The sequence below is a fragment of the Dysidea avara genome, chromosome 8, assembly GCF_963678975.1.
Source record: "Dysidea avara chromosome 8, odDysAvar1.4, whole genome shotgun sequence".
NCBI classification, from domain to species: Eukaryota; Metazoa; Porifera; class Demospongiae; order Dictyoceratida; family Dysideidae; genus Dysidea; species Dysidea avara.
In genome coordinates, this window is record NC_089279.1 from 28,943,591 (window position 1) to 28,963,824 (window position 20,234).

Consider the following 20,234-nt stretch of genomic DNA (forward strand, 5'->3'; position numbering starts at 1 on the left):
CAGGACAGACAGACAGATAGATGGCTTTGCAGTATTAGTATTAAAGTAGTATTAAAACAGGTTTTGCGAAGAAGGCCGCTTGCTACAAATATGTGAAAAGTAATCAAAACTTTACACCTTTTAAGCTGAATATTCACAAAACCATACAGAACTGGTACTGGCTATGTATCTTGTTTGCCAGAGAAAGAGGAATTGAGCTGTATGTGCAGTGTATCAGTGGCATATAAAAAAAGAGAAAATGGGAAATTGTGGGGCTACATTTTTGTCTACAACTTGTGCTATCCAATATGAAAGGCAAAATTCACACCTACCAAGGAATGCTTTAATCTCAAAAATGATCAGCTGGCTGACTGTAAATGTACATATATTAAATTACAAAATTAATGCACTACAGAATGCACTGCTCAAGGATGTATAGATAGGGAGGGGCAGGTTTCTGGGGTTTCAGGAAACCCCCTTTAACAGCTAAACAATTCATAAAATAACCTGCCTCAATAAGAGTGCAGTTATTATTACTATCTAACTTGAGAGTACAAATACAATATACTACCTTTCAGAATCAGTCTTTCTCTGAGAATTTCACTATCACTCACAGCAACACAAGTCAAATGCGCTTTAATTAGAGTATAGTTATAATTGATTGTGCATTCTTAATTTTATCATGGAAACATCTTCTAACAAGTGACAGATGGCTTTTTCAAGCAAAGAGAAGGTGGATATGTTATAGTAATGTACTACTTGTCTTTTTGATTATTGCTGAGTAGTTTAGTGCTAACTAGCTATTTTATTATTTGCAATTATTTTGAGCATAGCTGTCCATATTTTTTTTTTAACTGATGGAAACCCCATTATAAAAATCCCGAATATGCCCCTGCTGTTGAGTCTTTTTAGCACACACTCAAAATTATAATGTCCGCTTTAAATGTAATATATATATAGTAATTTCAAACTTCTACAATACATATCCTTACTATTGTTTGCTTTGACCCTCCCACACAAGGTTCCTTATACCCAAACAAGATTATGGCACAACATCAGTATCTTTCAATATACAACTGTTAATTCATTGCTTCCTACAGTAGTCATACAACAGTACTGGATAGCCATTATAACTATTGCAGAGTTGAGTTACTTTGTAAAAGTAACTAGTTACTATAGTAGTTACTTTCATCCCATGTAACTCAGTTACAGTAATATTTACTTTTAAAAATGTAACTAAGTATCTAGATACTATTGTCCAGAGCAAGGGAAAAGAGAACTATATAATAATGGTAATATTATATGCACACTTTCGGAAAATAACAATTCTGTGGCCATTTCAGCTCTGTTATGTCTGTATAATTGTGAGGGGGGATAGGAAAAGGGACCAAGAGACTTTTTAACTTTTGAGTAAATGTCAGTAAATTTCCGTTTATTGTTAGGTAATTATAGTAAATTACATACATTGGGAAATTACACTTGTATTTAAATTCATCATAACTATGTGACACAATTGAGTATTGACTTGAAATTTGAAACATGAATAGCTGGTGAGTTGTAGAATTCTTTGATTAGTATAACTCAAATTCCATGTTAACCACTATAGGTCCCTTTTCCTATGCCCCCTCACATATATACTCAAGCTGAATCATGAAGAAAAGTACACAGAAAGTGTTTACTTAATGTAGCTGTAGCACAAAAATTGAAGTGCTTTTACTTTTAAAGAATAGTTACAGTGGTCCCTCAATTATCCAAACTAATTGGACCCTGAGGGTGTTCAGATAATCGAAAAGTTCAGATAATAGAATCCCATTCATTTATATACAGAGCCCTATGCAAATACTCTAATAGAACACACACACACTTTAGACAAAATACTCTAATAGAACAGTCACCTCCATAGTTTGGATAATCGAAAATTCAAATAATCAATGGCCGGATAATGGAGGGACCACTGTACAGTGTAACTATTACTAGTAATATTGTAACTTTACTACTTTCCAGGCAGTTGTAACTTACAAGTTACTAGTTACAAAGCAAGTAACTAGTTATACTTTTACAGTAACTAAGTTACCCCCAACTCTGCATGCACGTATACTATACAAGGCCTTTATTCCTTGTTTCTCATTACCAACCACATCAAGTTTAAAGTAGCCATACTCTAGGTTACAGTAGTGACCACTGGGTCTGGAATTTCCTGAATTTGATGACGATAATTTGACTCCCTGTACTCACAGACTTTCTTTCAGATCTGTAGTGTGATAGCTAGCAATTACGTATGAATTTACGATCATCGATAAATTTAAACTTTCAGGACAGAAAACAAGAAATCAGTAATGATGGCCATAAAGGTTTTTATAATTAACTCACCACAATCAACAGAACTGTTCTTCCATAACCATTGTTTCTCAATTCCTAATAGTTTTTTGGCTATGTATCTATATGCATTGGACCTGACTTGATTAGTTGATATAATAATCCTATAATATTATGTATAATATTATATAATTCAAGTAATACAGTGCATGTGTCTGTGGGGAACAAATTTGTTGGGGGGGGAGGAGGAGTGCCCTCTGCCCTCATCCTAAATGAAATGTACCCAGGCCTACCTTTTTGATGATTAGCAAGTAAAGTTTTGGGTAGGCACCAGCCTATTATGCTGGCATAACTTTGAGCATAATAGGTGCCCGAAAGCATCAAGCATAATGCTAGCATAATAGGCAGAATAATTGTCATACTGTAAGCGAAAATGCATACCACCGAAAAAGGTTGACTTACAATAATAGAACTATTGATGCCACTGATATGGCATTAAGTAGCTAGTTATCTGACACGACTGTTAATCTGTTATTATAGTTTACAATGCAGCCAAATTCCTAATACACAATGAGTACTTTTTACATTTAATCAGTTGTTCATAAGTCCATAGAAAGTAACAAAACATTAAAACTGTGGAAAAAAATTAAGCATAATTATGAGCATAATAGGCTAAATTTTTTAGCACTGCAGCATAGCATAATAGGCAAAATTAAAAGCATAATAGGCTGGTGTCTAGTTTTGGGTATGAGAAACAGCACCTTTCACTTTCCTGCCATAACAGTTGAAACTGATCGTGCGGGGTTTTCCCTATGCCAGTTTGGGCCATTATGATGCTGTTTATTCCTTATATTCCAGGAGTGGCTAACTCTGTCTGGTATTGATGAATATATTTAGCATTGGGTGGTCTATCTTCTATATAATTATCTCTTTTAAATCTAAATTATTTGATTCCATCCCAACTAGATTACAAACAGCATAAACAAATGAAATGCAATTCATATATTGTATGATGTTAATTAACTTTAACAACAAATTGTTTACAAATTATAATCTTTCAAAGAAGCTGTTGGTAGCTCTGCAGTTCTGCATGTTGAGATGCAGTTTAAAGCTGCAATTCTTTCATGAGTGAAGTCAAAATATCAGGATTATTATCTTGGAACTTTCCAAGGGTAGACCCTAATCTATTATAGCACAACATCCAGGTAAATTTATGGAGTGGCAGTCAGTGAGCATAAAAGTTACCAATTAATAGTTTGGTCACTTTTGTGCAGTTTGCTTTCCTTAAGAGTATTAACAAATGAAGAATCTTCTGTATAGTTAGTACAAACAGGATAAGACGCTACACTACATACAAATACGTACTAAAAATAACTGAAAGTTTTCCGGAGGGAATGTCCCCCCAGAATGGCACCCATATTTGCAGTATTATTCAAACTCCAATGTATAACTTTCATTGCCAAAGTTACCTACATTCAGTGTTTTAAATCACAAAGAGTCACAATTTAATGCACAAACCATGAAGTGTTTTGCTGGCTATGCTGTTTATGCATACACATAAAGCTGTACTGAACTTAATAAAAGTATATAGGAACAATTGCAATGGAAACTACAACACCTTTTATTCATGCTTATTGGTCAAGGCAGTTCTGCAAATTGGTCTTCAATCCTCAAGCTGGTAAATAACTACTGACCTACCGTATGCATTGATACAATATACAGTATGTAAATAATTTTTATCCCTCATCAGTAGGCCTGAGTCAAATATGCACAAAATTTTGCCCAAAATGCTTTCAGGGATTTCCTAAAGTTTTAACCCATTATTACACTTGCATTATGCTCTTAAGATAGTAGAAACATTTGTGACAATTATCATGGAACATTTTAATCAGTAAATGCTTTATTTCACTATAAAATGACTGTTCTATTAGAGAGTGTTGATCTAAGGAGCTATGTACAATGCATTTGGTTTGCAGTTTCCACTGGCTGCCCTATTAGGGAGTATTGAGCTATTTTAATGGAATTAAATTCCGTAGTTTGAAATATCCATGTAATATTCCATCACCAGCATTATGCTGGCATAGAACTCTAGCCTATTATGCGCTTTTTATTTTGCTGGCATGCTTGACGCGGGCCTACCTATCAGAACCAGTGTTGATGACAATTTAGGTTTCTGCTTAAACCATACACAGGATGCATGTGTTTTGTACCAAAATTTGTTCTTTTTTCATTGTAATTCCTATGCAAAACTTATATGAAAATTTTGCAAAAGATTGAAAATTAATACTTCTAATACTATACCTGTTTCACTGCCAATACAAAAGTCTCAATAGTAGCAGTGAAATTTATCCCGTATTTCACTGGTAGCAGTGAAAAAGTTGTAATTGCAATTTCATTAGCTAGAATTTATGTTAACAATGTAGCGCCAATTAGTGTTGACGCGTGTTTAGTACATAGTGACAAATTACGTACATGGCAACGCTAATGCACAGCATGTGTATATGCAGCGAGTATGGTATTAACAGTAAATGCTTTATCACTTAATTTAATTCCATGAAAATAGCTCAATACTCCCTAATAGGGCAGTCAGTGGAAACTGCAAACCAAATGCATTGTACATAGCTCCTTAGATCAATACTCTCTAATAGAACAGTCATTTTATAGTGAAATAAAGCATTTACTGATTTACTTTTGTTGTATTGGAAATGGTAAATTTCCAATACAACACTTGTGGTATTTATCCCAAATTTCACTGCTACCCATGCTATTACTAGTACGTACTAATAGAACAATCATTCATGTTAAACAGAAAAATAATTTTACACAGAATTACCATAAATTTTTTTTACATGAAAATATACTGTACCAATAAATATATAGTGATTTATGTGATACCCATACAAAGCCTATGTATTTACAATTTATGGAATTACAGGTGATTGCAGTGGAATTCCCAGTATACTTCACTTCCTATAAAATACTAATTTACAAATAAGTTGCAAAGAAAGTTGTGTATCCATGCATATGAATGGTTTAACAAGCAAGCTAACCTTACAAGCTTCATGCTGATCTCCCTGGCTATCATGCAAGTGTTAGTCCATTAAGTACTATTCCACCTAACCTCTCTTTTTAGACCAGATTTGGTATTGGTTTCTAATGATGTCATCATTTTGCTTGAACTGTTAATTGTTACAAATCAAGACACACGGTAGTGTGTCGTGCGGCCCAAGAAGCCGGCGCGTAACACCAGTGAGTATATTGACAGGAAGAAAGAAAACGCAATTTTCGAACCTCCGTAGCTCTGTGCTTCCTTGATGAAACAAGACGATTTTTGCTGTGGACATGCCCTCCAACTGCAGCACTCTACATTCCAAATTTGAGCGAAATCGCTTAGCGCGTTCCCGAGATATTCGACTTCAAAAATTGGCTCAGTTTCTTCGTTTTTTTTCTTCTTATTTTTCTTTTTCTTGTCGCACACTTACAAAAACTGCTATAAACCTCGAACGCCATATCCGATTGCCTTGAAATTTGGCACACAGAAGGGGGATATAAAGGCGCATCTCGGTACCAACTTTGGCTGGAATACGATAAACAGGCAAAGAGTTATGAGCGATTATTCACGGAAAATAACACCAATATGTTGTCACGCCTACAGGGTAAACCCGAGGGGTCCGTCACGGGCTGGAATCCCGTACAAGTCATTTGGAATCCCTCGGAATCTCGCACAAAATCTGGAATCTTGCTTTGGAATCTGGAATCTTTTGGTTGATTAAAGTCCGTGAATTTCCGAATAATTCCGGATATTCTAATAGCGTGCAACTCGTGGTATGCAGCTCGAGATGCAGCTATAAGCTTGTTGGCCTGTTATAACTTGCCTTGAGCTGTTAATTTCACTTCGCTTTAAACTTACTGTGTCTATATAGGTGTTTAAGAGCTTTTATGGATTCAACAGAGCACGAGTGTAGAGTCGAACTGCTGAATAGTCGAGTCTCGAGTTTTGCCGAGTCTGTAGTTGTGTCTCCGATTAACAGCGAACCACAAGGCGAATCCAGAGCCTATCCCAGGTACAGCGAAGTCTACAATGAGTAGCTAATGAAGGTTAGGTGCGAGTTGAACACGAAGTTGAGCAGCATTGTCTGAGCTCGTCGGCATTCGAGGAGAGTGTCCGAGGCACTGATCGTCTATCCAAGAGAGTAGCTCGAGGTAGCTGTAGAGTAGCTCGAGGTAGCTGTTACCTTTCCACGCATTGCTGTAGGGCTAGCGTGTCATTAATTTTGTTTGAGTACAGGATTTTAATTTTGTTAATTGGATTTCAGTAATTTAAATATTTCTTGGAATCCGGAATCTTGCCTGAAATTTCGTGGGATTCGGAATCTCGTACAGGATTTTAAGGTCGTGGCGGACCCCTCGGGTAAACCGCGTATGGGACGAAGCTGAAAATCGGTGGGTGAATAGGTTAACTATTGAACCTCAAACCTTTTGTGGTTTGAAAGAAATCGAGCTAAGAAACAGGAAGATACAACGAAAAAACCAACAGTGTGTAACAATTACGCAATCGAGATTAGCTAATAAAAAAAACGACTGCTTGCCACGCCTACCAGATAAACCGCTTGGGGTAATGCTTTAAAAATCGTTATACAGATGGAGTAATCATCTTAGAAAGGCTCATCAATGGTGTAGAAGAATCAGACTTAAAGCCACGGAGTTATAACACGAAATCCAACTTGGTGCAGCAAGTGCGAGATCGAGATACTCTAATAGAGCAGTCATCCTAATAGAGCAGTGACCCTGAAGAGAATTCAAGAGATCAGCTAGAAATAAGAAACCTGTATAGAGATCAGCTACACACAAGTCACCCTGTAGAGAGATCAGCTAGAAGAAGTTACCTTGTAGGGAGTCCATGCAACTATGGAAAGAGATAGTTCAGCTAGAAAAAATCACCTTGTAGAGTTCAGCTACAAAGAAACCACCATGTAGAGAGTTCAGCTACAAAGAAACCATCATGTAGAGAGTTCAGCTACAAACAAATCTCCCTGTAGAGAGATTAGCTAGAAGAAGTTACCTTGTAGAGAGTTCAGCTACAAAGAAACCATCACACTGTTAAAAGTGATGTGTTGAAATAACACCAAAACCAGGTGTAATTTGACGGTACCAAATATAACACCACCTTCTGGTGCTATATTAACCAACACATAGATGGTGCTAAAACAACATGATTATTTGGGTTGAATTTACAAGGTTTGGTTGAATTGACACTTTTAAAAATGTAATAATAGCACTCTAAAATGCAATAGTAGCATCTGTTACAACTGAGTTCTATGTCAGTTCTATAGTTGAGTTCTTAATTCATCATATCATCTTCAAATATTCAGGCAGTGATCTCTAGTACAAAAAGACAAAGACAATGGCTTCTGCCACTCTTGATCCTGATATCGTCATATCTGAAGGTTCTCCTCCATCTAGATCTTTTGAATGCTGTTCAGGTGGCTGCCATTGAAGTAACTATGCCACTACCAAGTGATTGGAATAGTCTTGAAATAGCTATATAAAAAGGTAAGCAATTACAAAACAGTATGTGTATGTTCTCACTACATACCATGTTCACTGTCACATGTTATCAGCACAAAGTCTTTCTTCCACCTCAAATCTAAAGAAATATCAAATAAAGGTATGGCTAATATTATGAATTGTTTAACATACTTGTTGTCTTACTATAGCATTTGTTCGGCTGAATCAGACATGCCCATTTATCTAAAGATCAGAGCAATTACATACAAACAATTAGAATTGTTGTATGCATACCTGAAAAAGAGACTGCCACTTTTTCATTGCACATAATCAGTTTCCACTTCTGTGACCTATAGCAAGAGAAGCATAATATTTAATATGTTGCTACTACAGACCAAATTTAAAGCTAAGTTGGTTGTACTTTTGACTATTGATGCATGTTTATATAGTAGTCTACAATAAGCTTTCTCAATGGACGTTGAATGTTAATATCAAATGATTTCTAGACAATACTTATAATTGAAACACAGCAGAACAATGGTGATACTGTACAGATACAGCCACAAAAACCCTACAATACCCTCTTTGGCTATTAACACAAGATCCCACACATTTACACTGGTTTTATCCATGGTTACTTACATGAACTGTTGCCAAATAGTTAGCTTCTTTCACTTCATAAATGACATGAACTACATCTGTCCACATCATAATTCATGTCCCCAGTCCTATATCAATGACTTTATCTGACGGAGACATTATCTGCAGGTGACATTTTACTCTTGTAGAGAGGACTATGTGTACAAAAAATATGTTTATGTACTCTAAATATAATAGAGTACTTACAGCAGGAAGATGCAAGTTTTCAGACTCCATGCAGTAGCCACTGTGAATGGAAAAATTGCAGGGTCTTCTGTCTTTATTAGCACTGACATAACAGGCAACACTAACACTCATCACAAACTATAACGCAAACAACTAAGATAAACCATAATATTATGTATAAATTATTGTCAATAAAAGGCAATCCACAATTCTCCAGCATAACTCAAACAACCATGCAAGTTTTTTGGTAGCAGCAATGTAGTAGTAGTAGCAGCAGCAGTAGCTATGTTTATCTTTGAACATCGGATTCCACATTAGATGAATTCCACATAATTATTAGTTCAATTTTAGTAGCTGATGCTGGCACGTTCATTCATAGATCTAAAAACATCAGGAACACAGAGAGAGAGAGTCAGCACGTATGTACAAACAATATGAATTCTCTTTACCTGTATACGTGATAGTGCCACTACACAGTGCAGTTCCCAACCTCTTGTACAATGACCTATAGTAAGAAAAGCATAAGGAACTACAGACCAAAAGCTATAATAGTGTATACTGTACCTTTGACTTATGATTCTGATGGGTATTGTAGTCTTCAATAAACTAGCTTTCTCCAATGGACAGTTAATATCAAACAATTCTATTATAAACATAACATGCAGAACAATGAGAATATGTACAGATACAGCCACAAGCCACAAAAATCCCACACCACCTATTAACAAAAGATCCCACATATTTACACTGGTTTTATCACAGTTACTTACATGAAACTGTTGCCAAGTAGTTAGTTTCTTTCACAATTATATTGACAAGTGGCATGAACTGCATCTGTCCATATCATGAGTTGAATTGTAATCACCTTTATCAATAACTTCCATCTGCCAGCAGTATTGCTGTCATGGAGACATAGCTATAGAGACTCAGATGTAGGAGTAGTAGGACTCTGCATATGCATAAATAATTATTTGTTATATCAATGAAACATACTTACAGGAGCACCCAGATGTAAAGGAGGCTGCGCGTTAGCCCATGATAGCTGTATCCCTCCTGCATGAGTCCCCTCGGGAGGTTAATCACTACGTACTTGACATCACATGATGCTGAGGGTCTTAAAGATCAGTCCTTGGTGCCAGATGGCTATGATGACACAACAGGTTACACTGACGATCATCACCAAATAGCGGCTGCGTAGTTTCACTCTCAATTGAGAGGCAAGTTAGTCTAGCTAGCTACCTACAAAACACTGCTCTCGTCCACTGTAAGCTTCGTCAGAATAGTAGTTTTTCTGCGAGAGCTTCGGCATGACTTGACCTATCTTTACAAGCGCTAAGTTTTCCATAGTAGCAGCGGCCTCGGTAGCAGCTCTTCTCTTTAAACATCAGATTTATCATCCCCAGCATCATCCCTAGTTCACTGCGGTTTGTGGAGGTGCGCGTTCATTCTAGTTCAGTCATGATGCCAGAGATGATGCTAATTATCGTTTGAATGGCGAGCTCCCTCAAGTAGATATCTTAGTGAGCTAGAACAAGCCTGTATTTAAAGTAGATTACTTACACTGGTTCGACCAACCGTTTTGCGGGAGAACGGCAAACTTGCACCTGACCGGCTGGTAGAGACCGAGGCCGGGGTAGAGACTGCACGAGTATAGCGCGAAGAGGTTAGTGTATGGTGCTGCTAAGCTAAAATTATGGCACTTCATAGCTATACACTCTGCACAACTGATCATGAGTCTGACTCAAGTTAACCATAATCAAATGATAAATGCTATAGCTAGCTACTCTGGATAGTCAGGTTTGTTCAGGTTTCACAGTGAACACTATTTGATGATATACAGAGCTATATGCTATAAGGTCTATTACCATGTCTGACTTAGACATGCAATACAGTTCAGTATAGCTCATGCTAATGTACGTGCATAGCTAGTTAATCATTTGACTTTTGTACAACCTGACATTCAACATCCAATGTAGGTAATTGCAAAGGTCTAGAGGTAGTTTGTAACTTATAGTGAAACGATTACCTCTACCATAACATTCCATGCACGTGCTCCAGCAACCAGCAATTTTACAAACATTTTGTCACTAATTGTGCACCAATTAACCGACTGTAATACAGTAATTCTTAAATGTTATGGTATTATCCAAGAAGTAGTACCATGTGTTATAGTACATTGTTCTTTAACACTGTAGACAGCGAAGTTTTGAACTATACATAAGATATGGACTCATGCAACATTACTATATAACTCTTCGTCTATATATGCTGACTTAAATGAAAACGATTGACTTTTTTATTACAGTAATTGTGAATATTATATTATGTGTATCTGTTATCAACATTATTACACTGTATAATATGTACATCATTATGTAAATGTGGTATACGTACATGTTGGAGAATAATAAATAATATTCACTTTGGTGTTCTTCAAATGAAGCATTGTTGGCGCTGCTGACCAACTTTCTTCCATATCTGATGTTGCAATGACAGTTCCTAAATTGTGCGCATCTCACTGGTGAGAATCACAGCCAAATAATATTGAACAACTTCAGTAACACAAAATAACCTGTTAAAATAACAAGTATACCATGTTAAACTAGCACAAAGGCTGATGCTAAAGTAACATAGGTAGCTTAAATTAACCACCATTTGGTAATATTAGCACTCCCATAGTGACAATAGCATTGCAAGCAAGTTGTTAAATCAACTCAATGAGTGCTAAAATAACTACCCAGTTTTAACAGCGCATGTAGAGAGTTCAGCTACAAACAAATCACCCTGTAGAAAGATCAGCTAGAAGAGGTCACCTTGTAGAGAGTTCAGCTACAAACTAGTAACCTTGTAGAGACATCAGCTAGAAGAAGTTACCTTGTAGAGAGTTCAGCTACAAAGAAACCATTCTTTAAAGAGCTCAGCTGCAAACAAATCACCTGTACAGAATTCAGCTACAAATAAATCACCCTGTAGAAAGATGAGCTAGAAAAAGTTACCTTGTAGAGAGTTCAGTTAAAAAGAAACCACCATGTAGAGAATTCAGCTACAAACTAGTGACCCTGTAAAGACATCAGCTAGAAGAAGTTACCTTGAGAGAGTCCAGCTACAAAGAAACCATTATTTAAAGAGCTCAGCTGCAAACAAATCACCTATACAGAATTCAGCTAAAAACAAATCACCATGTAGAGAGATCAGCTAAAAGAAGTTATCTTGTAGATAGTTCAGCTACAAGCAAATCACCCTGTGGAGAGATCAGCTAGAAGAAGTTAACTTGTAGAGAGTTCAGCTACAAAGAAACCATCATTTAGACAGTTCAGCTTCAAACAAATCACCTGTAGAGAGTTCAGCTACAAACAAATCTCCCTGTAGAGAGATCAGCTAGAAGAAGTTACCTTGTAGAGAGTTCAGCTACCTTGTAGAGAGTTCAGCTACAAACAAATCACCCTGTAGAAAGATCAGCTAGAAGAAGTCACCTTGTAGAAAGTTCAGTTACAAAGAAACCACCATGTAGAGAGTTCAGCTACAAACTAGTCACCTTGTAGAGAAATCAGCTAGAAAAGTTACCTTGTAGAGAGTTAAGCTACAAAGAAACCATTCTGTTTAGAGCTCAGCTGCAAACAAATCACCTGTACAGAATTCAGTTACAAACAAATCACCCTGTAGAGAGGTCAGCTAGAAGAAATTACCTAGTACATAGTTCAGCTACAAAGAAACCACCAAGTAGAGAGTTCAGCTGCAAAGAAATCACCCTGTAGAAAATTCAGCCACAAACAAATTGCCCTGTAGAAAGATCAGTTAGAAGAAGTGACCTTTTAGAGAGTTCAGCTACAAAGAAACCATTCTGTAAAGAGCTCAGCTGCAAACAAATCATCTGTACAGAATTCAGCTACAAACAAAATCACCCTGTAGAGAGATCAGCAAGAAGAAGTTAACTTGTAGAGAGTTCAGCTACAAAGAAACCATCATTTAGAAAGTTCAGCTTCAAACAAATCACCTGTAGAGAGTTCAGCTACAAACAAATCTCCCTGTAGAGAGATCAGTTAGAAGAAGTTACCTTGTAGAGAGTGAAGCTGCAAACAAATCACCCTATTGAAAGATCAGCTAGAAGAAATCACCCTGTAGAAAGTTCAGTTACAAAGAAACCACCATGTAGAGAGTTCAACTACAAACTAGTCACCTTGTAGAGACATCAGCTAGAAAAGTTATCTTGTAGAGAGTTCAGCTACAAAGAAACCATTCTGTAAAGAGCTCAGCTGCAAACAAATCACCTGTACAGAATTCAGCTACAAACAAATCACCCTGTAGAGAGATCAGCTAGAAGAAATTACCTTGTAGATAGTTCAGCTACAAACAAATCACCCTGTAGAAAGATCAGTTAGAAGAAGTTACTTTGTAGAGAGTTCAGCTACAAAGAAACCATTTTGTAAAGAGCTCAGCTGCAAACAAATCACCTGTACAGAATTCAGCTACAAACAAATCACCCTGTAGAGAGATCAGCTATAAGAAGTTACCTTGTAGATAGTTCAGCTACAAACAAATCTCCCTGTAGAGAGATCAGCTAGAAGAAATTACCTTGTAGAGAGTTCAGCTACAAAGAAACCATCATGTAGAGAGTTCAGCTGCAAAGAAATCACCATTGCCCAAATTTCAAGGCAATAGCTCTTTCCAATCTGAAGTTATCAATTGTCAAAGTTGGCAAATTGGATGTGTGTGGAAGGCCCCTTTTCGCAAATCCAGTCACATATGTATTATATATATAATTTGTACATTTACTAATAAAATATTTAAAGTACATCTACTTCATCTTTTCTTCTTCCTGTAGTGAAGAAAAAAACATAGGTTAAAAAAGTCCCAAAGCTGGTCTATGGGCCGGCTTTGGGGTATACAAATACAAAAAGAAATGAAATCTAATCCAAAACAGCCAAGCTGTAAAAAAAGTGTGCGGCCCTCAGAAAGGCTATGGTGAAAAAAGATGTGAAATCCAAGGTGGCGGCCAAGAAATGGCTGTGATGGTAGGTTAATGGTAAAAATTCTAATAACGACAATTCAGGTGAATTTTTGTGCCGCTTCACAAAATTTACCTGAATTGTCATTATTAAAATTTTTACCATTAACCTACCATCACAGCCATTTCTTGGCCACCACCTCGGATTTCACATCTTTTTTCACCATAGCCTTTCTGAGGGCCGCACACTTTTTTTACAGCTTGGCTGTTTTGGATTAGATATACTAAGCACCATGCATCTGCAGCTGCTAACAGCAGAGAACTGGATCACTATAGCTCATTGTTACTGGGCGTTCAATGTACTTCCTTATACAATTGAAATTAGTTGCTTAGGGCACTTAATTTACACCTGCGATGCTGACCAATGTACCTTGTGCATGCAAGTTACCATCCAGAGCTATTAAACCATTGTTTGACCAAGCCACCAGAATTGCAATATCCTACACATACAGAATTTTCAATGCTTGCTCCTCTGAACTGTGGGATCTGACAGATTTGTTAAACTAATTGATAATTATTGTGTGTGATTTCTTTCTTTTGTGTGTGTGTTTGTCTGCCAGGGCTTCAGCTGCTTTAAAGCTCCTTGGTACCCCTGCGTCTAGGCCTGTTATTTATTCCCTGTACCACAAGACATATAAATCAAATCATATAGAAAACAAATTATACATAACAATCTACAGAATTTATGTGGCACAAGCCTTAGTGTTCAGCACAATCACAAGCTATTTCAGCTCTGCCATTATAAATCCCACTAACCTATGACAAGGCTAGGAACTTCTAAACAATGCAATCATATACATGCTTCATATGGATAAATGCGATGACACTATACATGCTATATGATATCATGCAGTATGTGGAAATGAGAATGCATACTATATGTACATGCTTGTGTAATGTGCAGAAAATACAATCATCCTACAACATGCAGACATAAAAATGTTAATCTATTACATTGACTTGAGAAATATAAAACATTGTAAAAGTACATGTTTACTTCAAGAAACATCATGATTCATGGATCCAACATGTAATCATCATCAACATCATCATCATCTCCAGTAGTGCTAACACTATTGTATTTAACAGCCCTGAAGCAGAGTTGTATACAATGGTAATTACATGCATGCAGAAATTATATCACACACATGTGTAGGTAAAATTACATTACGGAGCTGGGAGAGATAAAACAAGTTTTGGTGGGAACTTTACAATTCTACAGCATTATACATAGTTCCATTTATACTCGTTCATCCTCAACTTGTAATTCTTTCACAACTCTTTTAAACATCTGCTTAGCTTGTACACAGCAACAAAGACAATACTACATTTAAGCCAGTCGTTGCAAAATTTTATGAAAGCTTAACATATCACTATACTCTCTTAAAGCCACATCAACTAAAATGTCTAACCCCCAACAGCATAATAATTACAATAGCATAGCAACTTTGGGACACCATAAATTAGTAACAAACTCAGTCTTCATACCTCAGCTTTTTACTCTTGTTCCTATTAACTCGCTCATCATTGTACCTATCAAACTCATCAAAATCCAGGTATGGCTCTACTTTTCTCCTTGACATGCAGTAACCAATCAACTTCTTAATCCCAGTGATACAGAAGATTAGCAGAGGAAAGACCACCAGAGCTGAAATTATTCCTGGAGTAGCAGTAGACAAGAAAGTGAATGAGTTAATATTGACAACTAAAGTTAGCGTCAGTAAAATCACACCATCTAATCCATTGAGAAAGCTATCTTTGTATGGCTGAATCCAAATATGAATCATGGCAATAACAACACAGGCTGTTTGTAGACAGTATAACATGGTGTAGTAGTTGCTGTCACAGATAAACACAATTAGGATAATCACTAATCGACAGATAAGGTAGTAGGAAGCAAAGTAGCGATACTTGTCTTTGTAGCAGCTTTGAAACTGATCAAGTATTGGCATAATTTTGATGAAACTCACAACAGGATTAATGAATGGTTGTATCAGTAGTATCAATGGCATACCAATTACCACAATTAGTCCACATAATGTAGCAACAATACCATAGAAGGAATGACGACCTCTAAAATACTTGTAACTTGGAGACAAATACACGTATACCTCATCAACACCTGCAAATGTTAATGGTTTTAGTAACTGCAATGAAGTGGATGCTAGTGAAGTATATGCAAGCAGCAACAGAAGACAGATGACATGTATTATACAGTGGCTGACATAGTAGGCAACCTTTGGACGGTGTCTTGCTATAATAATGATTATCACCAAAAACAATGTAATAGCTACTGCATGTGAATAATGAATGAACTGTTGATCAATTCTACTCAGTCCTTCCACAAAACACAGCTTACCAAATAGTTGAGGTGACAGTTTAGCAAAACTTGACAGTATGGAAACTAACTGAAACACACCACCAGTGATGTAGGGATTGTTATCTAATAATATATCCACAATGCTGTAATAATAGAGCATCCCGTACACATACCCTGATGATATTCGACACCGAAAGTTCATTACACCAAACACAACTCCTATTATAGCAATCCAATACAGAATAGTCAACACTATAACTAACGTTGTCATTAGAGAAGAACATTGGTGATAGCTGACACAGTCAGGTGAATCATATGTTAGAGTATATCCTGAACTACAGTCACCACAAGCGATTCCTGTCCTGTGTAGTTTACACTGATCATCTAATTCTTGTGGTATGATGCAATAACCTGGTCTGGTCTCTTTACGATGCTTACCATACTCACAGTACTGCTTTGGGCAGAGAGATACAGTAGTTGTATTCCTAACAGTACCAAACCAATAACCTCTTTTTATCTCATTATAATCATCAACACAATCCACAATATCCTGATGGTGGTAACAATCACAACAATTACAAGTTCTGTCATATGTGTATCCTGGAGAACAAGGTACTAACTCAACTACTATTGAGGAAGAAATTCTTTTGTTAAAAATCTCAAGTACAGATTTAAGTTTAAGAGTAACATTTCTACCTTTTGAAGTTACTTGTTCACCAGTTAAAGTAAGACTAAGAGCTGTGACATTGTCAACAAGTATGCGGTTGTCAGTCAGTCCAATACCAGCACAATTGTGATGACACTGGACATCAAACTGTGTTGGCACAGCAGAATGATTAAAGTAATCAAAGACAGATCCATTAAATGAAATTCGGTGACCTAGAATATTGCGTTTAGCAAGGTATGTATTATCACCAGTTTTGACACCATCATGCTCTCTGAAGTATAACAACAGTGATTGGGGTGATGAGACTATTGTCTTTGACCGTGGTTCATCATATTGTAAATGGTATAAGAAGTATAGTATAGAATTGGTACTGTTATAATTAGAATTGATTTTGCAATGTCGTTGAACATTGAAATACACTGAATTACCAGATATTCCAGCAGAGTTTTTGGAAAACTGTATGGGCCAAATACTATGTGGTAAACCATAAGACAATATTGCATCACAGTTGGAACCAAGATCTGCATATATGGCACCTCCATATTGAGCAGCTGAATTGTTATAAAAATGTATTCTGGATCCATATGCATTGTAAAAAAGTAGTGTAGCTCCATGTTCACAATAAAGTGCACCTCCACTATTGGCAGAATTGCTACTGAATATTACATCACCACCAAACTGTCCTAACCTGAGGGTAGAGGACAGTAAATGTATAGCTGTACCAATGTTGTTGTGGAATACTGACTTGCCAGTCAAACGTACCACTGTAAAAGTTGAACCAGCTGAAATGTACACAACACTGTTCCCACCACTGTTATTAGTGAAGTTTGACTGGATTGTTATGTAACTTCTGTATGCAGTTACACTACTTTCAGTATTACCATCTACAAGAAACAAAGCAGCACCTTCCCCATAAGCAGTGTTCTCTTGGAAGAGACAGTTTATGATGTTGACTTGATTATTTGTGTTAGCAGTTTTGATATATAAAGCACCTCCAGCTACTTCCATGTATTTATTGGATAAAAATGTCACGTTATTGATGATGAAGGTATTGTTCATTAAACCATTGAGTACAACAGAAACAACTCCACCACCAGAAGGGTTACCTGTCATCTGACTACCCATCACCAGAACCTCACTAATAATTACCACATGTGATGATATTCTACTCTCTGATGTATAAATCAATACAGTTTGATTGTTATTGTTAGTAAAGTTACAGTATTGTATGGAGACAATATAATCACTGTTATCATTGGTGTCCAAGTGGAAATATACTGCACTACCAGAAGTACCAGAGGCACTGTTGTTTGTAAAATTAGAATGTTCAACCACAATAGTAACCTTTTTGCCTGTGTTCATACTAAGGACAGCACAAACTATACCACCATTACCATTGTTGGTAAAGGACGAATTGGACATTGTCAGAAGTGTATCACTATTACGTGCATCAAGTAATGGAAACAAAATGCCTTGTTGTGTGTTATTATAAAACACTAGTTCAGACAAAACAATTGGTGCAACAAAAGCAGTTTGAACAAAGATGTGTGCTCCTCCAGAATTGGACACAAACACAGTTCGACTAATAGTTAAACTGAGATGCGATTCAGTACCTATAGCTATAGCCTTTACAAGAAGCCCATATAAATTGTAGCTACTGCTAATGTGTCTATTACCCATGAAACTGCTATCCAAAACTGTGATACTTACATTTGTGTTGTTAGTTGTAATCTTTAATCCACTGCATTGATAATCAACTAGTCTTGTTATAACATTGTAGGAAAAGTTAGTGTTTCTCACAGTAACGTTAGAACTGGCTTGATATATATCTAATGCACAGACTTGAGATCCTCGAAAAATGCATCTCTCTATTTTGATATTGTGAGCAACAGCTAAATAAATTCCTGCCATTTTATCCTGCTTGTTAGGATCACCGCACTGGTCCCATGTGATCCCTTCAATGATGACATCACTACATGACCCACAGTACACACCTCCACTATTGTTACACATGATAGTAGCACCATTACCAGTTATTGTAATGTTGTGTAGGTTTCCTGATCCTATTGAAGTGGTAGTGTTTAGTGGAACTGATTCTGATGTGATGTTTATGATGGTATTATTCATTGTGTTTTCTAATGCAAAAGACAATGAGCTGCAAGGACATGATCCTTCCACACAGCATGTGGTGCTGTTAATGCCATGGTTTTTAATGGTGACCACTTTACTTTCTGCTTGTTGACTGGCTATGATCATCCACAAAGTGAATACTATCACAAACCTAAAGACAAATCAAATAAATAATGCATGCAGCATTTGATAATTTTTGGAGATATTTGTTGCCAATAGAGCACAACATTCTTAGAATACCCAGTACAGGCTGCTATTTCAATACAACCATCATTTTGACGAGTATGCATCTACGTTACCACTCAAATGCGACATCATCTCACAAGAGTGTGAGCAATTAAAACACTTGCTAATTACAGGGCATAGCACCCATTTCACTAATGAGTATTCGTCCCATTTTATTTGTGATGAATACTCACAAGTGAAATGGGTGTCATGCCATGCCTTTCAATTAACGAGTTTTTAAATCGCTTGCACTCTCACGATGCAACATCACGTTTGAGCAGTACTGTATATATACAGGGATGCTAGCTACATAAAATACTGAACCATTTGTGGTAGTACTGTATAGCAGGCGTGATGAAGGTTTGGGCTCTCTGTCCGAACATACCATTCTTCATTCCAGATAGCTATCAACCTTTTCTGTTACAGTGCCTGTTAGCTACTTTTGCTTTCTAAATGTACAGCCTAGCTGTTGTTGCATAATGTTTACCTTATACCTGCATATATACTCAATTTGAGACTTAAATTTGAATCACACATACTTAGTGTTATTCCTTTGTATTACTGTAGGACTTCTATACCTGGTAGCTAGTGCCTACTATCAGCTTGAGGAGGGGAATTGTTAAGAATGGAAATTACACAAAGGAGCTAGGGGAATTATAAAGATGACATAGGAATGGAAGTTAAGGGAATATTAAATAAATTGGCTTAATACAATTTTCATAAGGCTTCAACAAGCAATCACATTAGTAGTGAGACTTAATTATAATCAAATGAATATAATTATGTTTTGTGAGCACAGCATTTAACTGAATACTGAAAAGCCTCAATTATAAAATGAACTAGTTGCCAATTTTTTAAGATATGACTGTAAAAATAATTGTGGATGGGCAAGCAGTAGTAAATAAACTGCAATTGTGTGGAAGCCAATCTTTGCTTCACACTCTAGTGACGAGTTAGAAAAAAAAACATATCAAGACATTCAAGCTGAAAGCAAAAGTATCTGAACTGATCAACTACCTTACCAATAACATTGTAAATTTCACAAACCAACCTGCAGAGCAATTTCACAATGCTTTTGTTTCTGTCTTTGAATCACTAATATCTATGTTTATAATGGGTGTCAAGACATTGGAATGCCACTGGAGCATTCCCTTCCAAATATCTGCCATTCATTTTGACATAGAACAAGTAAGTGATTTTCAACCTTACAATGACAGGTTAAATTTCTACTATAGCTCATTTAATGGCCATTCACTGCT

At 36.5% G+C, this 20,234-nt stretch overlaps 1 protein-coding gene across 1 annotated transcript in view; it reads right to left on the reverse strand.

The window, feature by feature from the left end:
* Positions 1-14,420: 14,420 nt before the first annotated feature.
* LOC136263180 (uncharacterized) overlaps positions 14,421-20,234 on the reverse strand; it is a 7,759-nt gene continuing 1,945 nt past the window's right edge. The window contains exons 2-3 of the mRNA XM_066057689.1: positions 15,122-18,901; positions 14,421-14,724 (exon numbers count right to left, since the gene is read on the reverse strand). Coding sequence (XP_065913761.1) covers positions 14,649-14,724; positions 15,122-18,901 — 3,856 coding nt within the window. The 3' untranslated portion in view covers positions 14,421-14,648. The remainder of the gene's footprint in view (positions 14,725-15,121; positions 18,902-20,234) is intronic.